General features: G+C 42.0%; 1 protein-coding gene across 1 annotated transcript in view; it reads right to left on the bottom strand.

Annotated features, from left to right (window-relative positions):
* The window catches only part of shdb (Src homology 2 domain containing transforming protein D, b), a 32459-nt gene that overhangs the window by 446 nt on the left and 23803 nt on the right, over positions 1-8210 (bottom strand). Inside the window, exons 5-6 of the mRNA XM_078790362.1 lie at positions 4357-4531; positions 2420-2539 (exon numbers count right to left, since the gene is read on the bottom strand). Coding sequence (XP_078646488.1) covers positions 2420-2539; positions 4357-4531 — 295 coding nt within the window. The remainder of the gene's footprint in view (positions 1-2419; positions 2540-4356; positions 4532-8210) is intronic.

Genomic DNA, 8210 nt, shown 5'->3' with positions numbered 1-8210 from the left:
AACGGGATGAGGAACATAACACACTTCCTGTTTCAAGAGCATTCACTGGTGATGAACTGGGAGGGTCATTAGACCAGCAAGGCTACTGGTGGAGTTGGAACTCTAAGTTCTAAGGAGTTTGGGACTTTCAGAATGACTTAAACCTGCAGACTTAATTCCGTATGTTTTTAGTAGTCATGCCAAAATGTTGTGTTGCTGCTGGATGTTCACAGCATTCCTGTCATACTGGAAGTTTGGTTGGAGCTTTAAGACAACAACGGACGAAGCAAGTGCAGAGAAGGAGAGACAGATGGACGCCCACCTCCAGTTCTGTTCTTGCAAAAGATGCTATTCCGCCGGGACACAGGAAAAAAAAGACAAGAAGAACCAAAGACAGCTGGGATAGGCTCCAGCATGCCACGCAACCCTAGTGAGGATACGTAAGGATCATTTACTGGATGTCTCAACATGTGGCTCTTAGGTAAGACACATTTTATCCAAGAGGAGACTGAGGGCAACAAGAAAATGGAGCGCTGCTGCAAAGTGGAGATTGTGGAGTGTCGGCTAACATTAGCATTTTTTTTTTCATTTTGCCCATTTTTGACAGAGACATGAGCACACATGTCTTTCTCATTTCTATAAATATATAAATATACAAATATATATAAAAATATAAAAATATAAAAATATAAAAATATAAAAATATAAAAATATAAAAATATAAACTGGCAAAAAGGGGTGCTAGCATTGTTAGCTATTTTCATGGTTAGACACATACATAAACACTTAGTGCTATCATGCTAGGAGTTAAACATGCTAACATTAGCACATTACCCTTGCTAGCATGCTAACATTAGCATTAGCAGCTAACATTTTTAGCTATTTTCATGGTTAGACACATAAATAACCACTTAGCGCTACTATACTAGGTGTTAACATGTTATGGTTAGCATTGTTAGCATGCTAACATTAGCATAATAGTATTTTTAGCCGTTTTCATAGACACAGACACACATATAAACATTTAGGACTGTCCTGTTTTTTGTTGTTTCACTTTGGGCCATTAATGACTATAAAAAAATTGTAAAAAATAACAATAATAATTTGAGTTATGGTTGAATAATGTTGAGAATAATTGTTTTCAAAAATGTTAAAATATTAAATAAAAAATAAAATAATATTTATACAATAAAAATCAAAAGGAAATTTATTTAAAATAATAATTATACTTTGTTTTAAATAGATTGATTCCCCTTAAGTATGATTTTATATTTTTTGTAAAATGTAAAAACTATTTATAGAATAACAAATACAATGTAAACAATGCAAAGGTATCTCTGAGTGTCCAAAATGTGGTACCCCCCCCCCCCCCAAAAAAAAATCCTGCGTTGCTGTTCCAGACCACGCACCCGGCCCGGCGACTATAAGAGATTAAGGTTGTACATTCCGCTGGCATTCCAGACGTGATGACCTTGCAGTACGACCCACAGGAAGTGTGGTTGCGTGTCAAAATCCAGTCCACTCGTGTGAGTAATGTGCAAGCTTGTTTATGTGTCAGCAGTGATGCTATGCCCCCCCCCCGTCTTCCTGTGTGGCCCACAGAAGGTGATTCATATTCATTAGTGATTATGAGGAGAATGAGGTGGGCGCTGAAGTGTGCTCTACCTGCCCGATTACCACTTAGGGGTCCCCTTTGAGACCAAAGAGAAGGGGGGGGGGGTGACAGAGGCATGATGGGAGGCCGCCAGGATGGATCATGGTCGTAATTGCAAAGGAGTGATTTCAGCACATAAGCGTGATTACAGCCTGCAAATGAGGAGTGGAGGAGGAAGTGATGCTGAGTTTGGGTGATGGATGAAGGGAGGCGGGCGGCGACAGATGGGTGTGTGTGTGTGTGTATGTGTGTGTGTGTATACTCCGGCAACTCAGGTGGCTTCACACACTTTGAGGATGAGGATGCTCGTGCATGTTTCAATTCATGTTACGTGCGTACAGGAGGTCCTCGCTCTACGTTTTGTCGACATAGTGTTGCTCCAAGTACGCCGTTAAGTCAGGTAAATTCATACCAAGCTTAGATTTCCACTACTTATTATAGATAAAAACTTACTTCCATCTGCGATTAAATGCGATTAATTGTGAGTTAACTATGGACAAAAAATGTAATTAATCACAATCAAATATTTTAATCGATTGACAACCCGAGTTATATACAACGAAAATTCCATCTAATTTTATTTAAAGGGATATCAATTTAGGAACTTTGTGTCATTATTCAAAAACAATACAGTCAGCAAGCATATTTTTGCATGACTATTTTTCTTTATTATTAGCATATTAGCTCTTTAAGTCGCCCACAAACTTTCAGCAAATACAAAATGTGAGCGAGTGAGAGTTACCGTGCTTCAACCAAACTATGATGGGTGTGTGGGTGGGTGCGTACCGTAGAGACAGCGAGTAGTCGCATCGGGTGGTCTGGCTGTTCCTCACCAGGTAACTACACTCTTTACTCAGCGTGAGCAGCGACTCCGCTTCGGACCGGGACAGGGAGCCATGGTACCACCTGGGACACAAAATGGGAAACAATAACAATCAATGAAGTCATTGCTTAACATGGCGGACGTGAAAGGACACCATGACACAGGTAAGTAAACAATCTAGTATCAACAAGTTCACGTTCACAATTGGGAACATAATGGGACACGCCTATTCCACAGGTAATTTATACACATAATGGGACACGCCTATTCCACAGGTAATTTATGCACATAATGGGACACGCCTATTCCACAGGTAATTTATGCACATAATGGGACACGCCTATTCCACAGGTAATTTATGCACATAATGGGACACGCCTATTCCACAGGTAATTTATGCACATAATGGGACACGCCTATTCCACAGGTAATTCATGCACATAATGGAACACGCCTATTCCACAGGTAATTTATGCACATAATGGGACACGCCTATTCCACAGGTAATTTATGCACATAATGGGACACGCCTATTCCACAGGTAATTTATACACATAATGGGACACGCCTATTCTACAGGTAATTTATGCACATAATGGGACACGCCTATTCTACAGGTAATTTATGCACATAATGGGACACGCCTATTCTACAGGTAATTTATACACATAATGGGACACGCCTATTCTACAGGTAATTTATGCACATAATGGGACACGCCTATTCTACAGGTAATTTATGCACATAATGGGACACGCCTATTCTACAGGTAATTTATGCACATAATGGGACACGCCTATTCCACAGGTAATTTATGCACGTAATGGGACACGCCTATTCCACAGGTAATTAATGCGTGTAATGGGACACGCCTATTCTACAGGTAATTTATACACATAATGGGACACGCCTATTCCACAGGTAATTTATGCACATAATGGGACACGCCTATTCCACAGGTAATTTATGCACATAATGGGACACGCCTATTCTACAGGTAATTTATACACATAATGGGACACGCCTATTCTACAGGTCATTTATGCACATAATGGGACACGCCTATTCTACAGGTAATTCATGCACATAATGGGACACGCCTATTCTACAGGTAATTTATGCACATAATGGGACACACCTATTCTACAGGTAATTTATGCACATAATGGGACACGCCTATTCTACAGGTAATTTATACACATAATGGGACACGCCTATTCTACAGGTAATTTATACACATAATGGGACACGCCTATTCTACAGGTAATTTATGCACATAATGGGACACGCCTATTCCACAGGTAATTTATGCACATAATGGGACACGCCTATTCTACAGGTAATTTATGCACATAATGGGACACACCTATTCCACAGGTAATTAATGAGTGTAATGGGACACGCCTATTCTACAGGTAATTTATGCACATAATGGGACACGCCTATTCTACAGGTAATTTATGCACATAATGGGACACACCTATTCTACAGGTAATTAATGAGTGTAATGGGACACGCCTATTCCAAAGGTAATTCATGCGTGAAATGGGACACACCTCCATTACGTAGCATTACCTTTTGCTAGTGGCCTGAGGCATTGTAAGCAAGTGTGTGCTAAAGCTAATCGCTAGCCGGCTCGTAGTTAACGGCTGTGATGTGGTGAAATGTCACTACGCCAGTAATGTAGTTCTTGGGCATAACAACGTTAATAACAATAATAATAACAATGTAAATAAAATATATTCCTGAATGTTCCCAGATCCAAGGTTAAGCACATGTTTACAAGGTTCGAGTCATGTTGACCTTCTACTGATGCTAAAAAGTCCTTCATGCCACCCTCGTGTCTCGGTGCTGTACACAGAAAGAGATATGGCGGATACGGCGGCCATGCTGTACATACACTTGCTTCTCCAGAGGCAGGGTGGGGTCCACTTTCTCTCCCACCATGGCGAGGCCCTCCGGGGGCATTCGAAACTTCACCCCCCCGCCCAACAGTGGGCTGGACCAGGGCCCCGGTGGACGCAAACGCTCAGTGGGCGACGAGGAGCGGTCCCATTCCGGCCCGTCAAACTGCACTGTTGGCACAAACGGACACACAAACGTCTTAGTTAGGCTACCTTCCACTTGGACTCCATTAGCGACACGCTAGCACACAGGGGAGTGTAAAGGGAGGGTGTAACACACAGGGGGGGCAGATGTTGGGGGCGACATGAAAAGCAGGTGGAAAGCATCAGCACGAGTCAAACCCTGCAGATGTTCAATGTTGGGGGGGGGGGTGATAGAGCAAAAGCAGCGGCCCGTGGGAGGTTCGTGTTCAAGGTGAGAGGTCGCGTAGCTCTTTAGTAGAGCCCCCCCGCCCCCTGTGGCTCAGAGGAAAAAGGGGGCGGGCCACGACAAATCTGACAATTCCCTCATCTCTAATGGAAGAAGACGGGGTGATGGGACGGGGGCGGCGAGGGGGGAGAGGGGGTAGTGTCAGGAGAGAGAAGTTAGGGAGACAAGAGCCAGGATGGCTCCAACAAAAGGTCTGTGATGTGAGCAGGCAGGATGTGGGGGCAGGAAGGTTTTCAGATTTAATGTGGACTAATTATTATTATTATTATTTCAGGATTTTTTATGAATATAATATCTATCAATATAATAAAAAAAATGGATTGTTGTAAAGATTGTTTTTCCAATAATAATGCTAATATTTAATTATAATTAAATGATTATATAATATTATCATGTCATATAATAAAATTATTATGAACAATAATAAAAAAGGCTCCTTGTCCTGTCCTATCTTCCTAGTGAGCTTGCTAGCTGAGCGTAGGGAGGGAGGGAGGAAGGTAGGGAAGGAGGTTACAGGGTGCACACAAAGCAGAGCCCAAAATAGCTCATTATCTAGCAAGGCAGCCAATAACATTATGCCAGTTTTACCACTTGTATGTGCTACTCTGGCTAAAATGATGACAAAACAAATAGCAGGAAGACATGTTTTAATGAGCTGACAAATCCAAAGACCTCCACCCCCCCGTTCCCCCGTCCCCCCAAAAGCCTCCCTCTAGGACTTTTGGATGAGAGACCTGGCTGTACAAACACGCTTCTCTCTCGCCACTCCCTGGTTAATTATTGAGCGGGCCGACACACTTGGCCACTTTCTCTGGCTCTGTCAATTATTCATGCCTGGTGCCGTGCAATGGCACCCCCCATCTGGAGCGGGACGCACCGCCACCCGTGGCGGGATTAAGCGTGGCCTGTTGCCCCGCAATAAATGCTCACAGGTCAATGCATGGGACGTATGTACAGTACACACAAATACTGTACACATGTACTCTGCTACAGAGACTATAGGGGTGGTATTTCATGTCTAATAATGTTTACAATGTACTTAGAAGGTTGTAAACAGGTTTCCTATGTCTTATTTTCTTGTCTACTATATATCTACTATATATCTACTATATTGGATAATAGGAGTGTAAAGGTGACTATAGGGGTGCTATTTCATGTCTAGGGGGCTGCAGTAATGTTAAAAAACATATTTAGAAGGTTGTTTTTTCAATTTTTTTTCCTATGTCCTATATGACTCATTTCCTCTTATTATGTCTATTATATTGGGCAATGGGAGTGTAAAGGTGACTGTAGGGGTGTTATTTCATGTCTAAAGGACTCTAATAATGCAAAAACATGCATCTAGAAGATTGTAAACAGGTTTTCTGTGTTTTATTTTCTCTTATTATGTTCACTACATTGGGTAGTAGTAGTGTCATGGTGACTATAGGGGTGTTATTTTGTGTCTAAAGGGCTCTAGTAATGCAAAAAGTGTATCTACAAGATAGTAAACAGGTTTTCTATGTCTTATTTTATCTTAATATGTTGACTATGTTGGGGAGTAGTAGTGTCATGGTGACTATAGGGGTGTTATGTTGTGTCTAAAGGGCTCTAATAATGCAAAAAAGTGTATCTACAAGATAGTAAACAGGTTTTCTATGTCTTATTTTATCTTATTATGTTGACTATGTTGGGTAGTAGGAGTGTCATGGTGACTATAGGGGTGTTATTTCGTGCCTAAAGGGCTCTAGTAATGCAATCTTATAATGTTGCAGGTTTTCTATGTCTTATTTACTCTTATTATGTTGACTATGTTGGGTGGTAGTAGTAGTGTAATGGTGACTATAGGGGTGCTATTTCATGTGTAAAGGGCTCTGATAATGAAAAAAGTGTATATAGAAGATTGTAAACAGGTTTTCTATGTCTTATTTTCTCTTATTATGCTGACTACGTTGGGTAGTAGTAGTGTCATGGTGACTATAGGGGTGCTAGTTCATGTGTAAAGGGCTCTAATAATGCAAAAAGTGTATCTAGAAGATTGTAAACAGGTTTTCTATGTCTTAGATGTCCCACACCCATAAACATAAAACTATCAGTCATTGACAGTCAGGCAACATCTGACCGCCATTGACTTCACTCAACTCCAACCCGTTGAGTGCTGAGCTTTGTCCTCCAAGACGAGACAAAGACTCAAACAAAAGGATTGCGCTCACTTCAGCGCTAACAGGCTTGTCGATACCACTCAGCTGGCCTCTCCATTGTACCTCACAATCTAGCAAACAGGTGCAATCGAGCACAATGCGAAGGAGGGAGGCGGGGATGCTCCCTTTGAGTGACAGGTAACTTTTCAAGCAAACCTGCTTCTTCTTTTGTGTGAGATAAGGACACATTGATCTGGTCCGTTAATGATGACATCTGTTTTTCTAGAAAACCCTGGCATGCGTGCGCCCTCGTAAAGACCTTCTGCTGGGCACACACAGCCCCCGCCCCCCCATGAATATAGATAATTAACACCTTATGCTAGTGCTAGAAGAAAACATGCATTCACACATTGCTTACTGGCAGCCGTGCATTCAGTTCGTTCATGCATGCAGCCCCTCCTGCCTCATAATACGTCAATTCATCTATTTCAGATCTATTTTCATGAATGCAACGACAATATATGGCATCATAGTGCGAGTACCCCGTATCAAAACCGATAAACTTTCATTTTCTTAAAAGTTATTTAACATTGGAATTGGAACAAAAGCTCATTTTCATCCCTTCGTGTTGAGTTGTGGACTCCTATAGAGCAGCTACACACAATTACCAGCACAGAAAGCCGTCTAGATCTTCCAGGATCTGCACCTATTCAGCTGTATTTCCTTGGGTTTCCAAAACAAACACTCTGTTTTAATGTATTCCACCCACGACCTGTCTCCAGGCACACCCACTCCACTGTGATTGGTCACACTCCCAAACATCCCGAAGACTTACGGACTACTGCCGAACCTCACTTTCTAATTTGGTGGCAGAGATACGTGAGAAGTGGTTAGGAACTACTGGTAGCTCATGATCTACTGGCTGGAGACCCCTGACGTACTGTGGATGTACTCATAGAGTGGTAACTTGGGTCCGCCTTTACTAGTGCAGACAATGCTAGCACAACATTGTTTTTTTTTTTTTGCGAGATTAGCCATGTTTAAAAAAAACTATGGTAGACACGCCAGTTGTGGTGAAAAAGGCTATTAGCAACTCCAGACGGGCGAGCTTGTCATTTGCTTGCATGCAGGTAGGACGGTCCCTGTATGCACACTCTGTAATGCTACACAGACAACCGCTGACTTGTGTTTACACAAAGTAAACACAGTTGGGACATTGATCACTCACAGCTTGGTAGATAGTCCAGCTTCGCCAAAACAGTCCTGGGTTTTTCTCTCCACCTGGAATCTGTCACTCCAC

The sequence above is a fragment of the Doryrhamphus excisus genome, linkage group LG4 (genome assembly GCF_037039965.1).
Source record: "Doryrhamphus excisus strain RoL-2023G ecotype Guam linkage group LG4, RoL_Dexc_Guam_v1.1, whole genome shotgun sequence".
NCBI classification, from domain to species: Eukaryota; Metazoa; Chordata; class Actinopteri; order Syngnathiformes; family Syngnathidae; genus Doryrhamphus; species Doryrhamphus excisus.
Note: the sequence above shows the minus strand (reverse complement) of the source record. Positions and strands in the feature narration are given on the sequence as shown.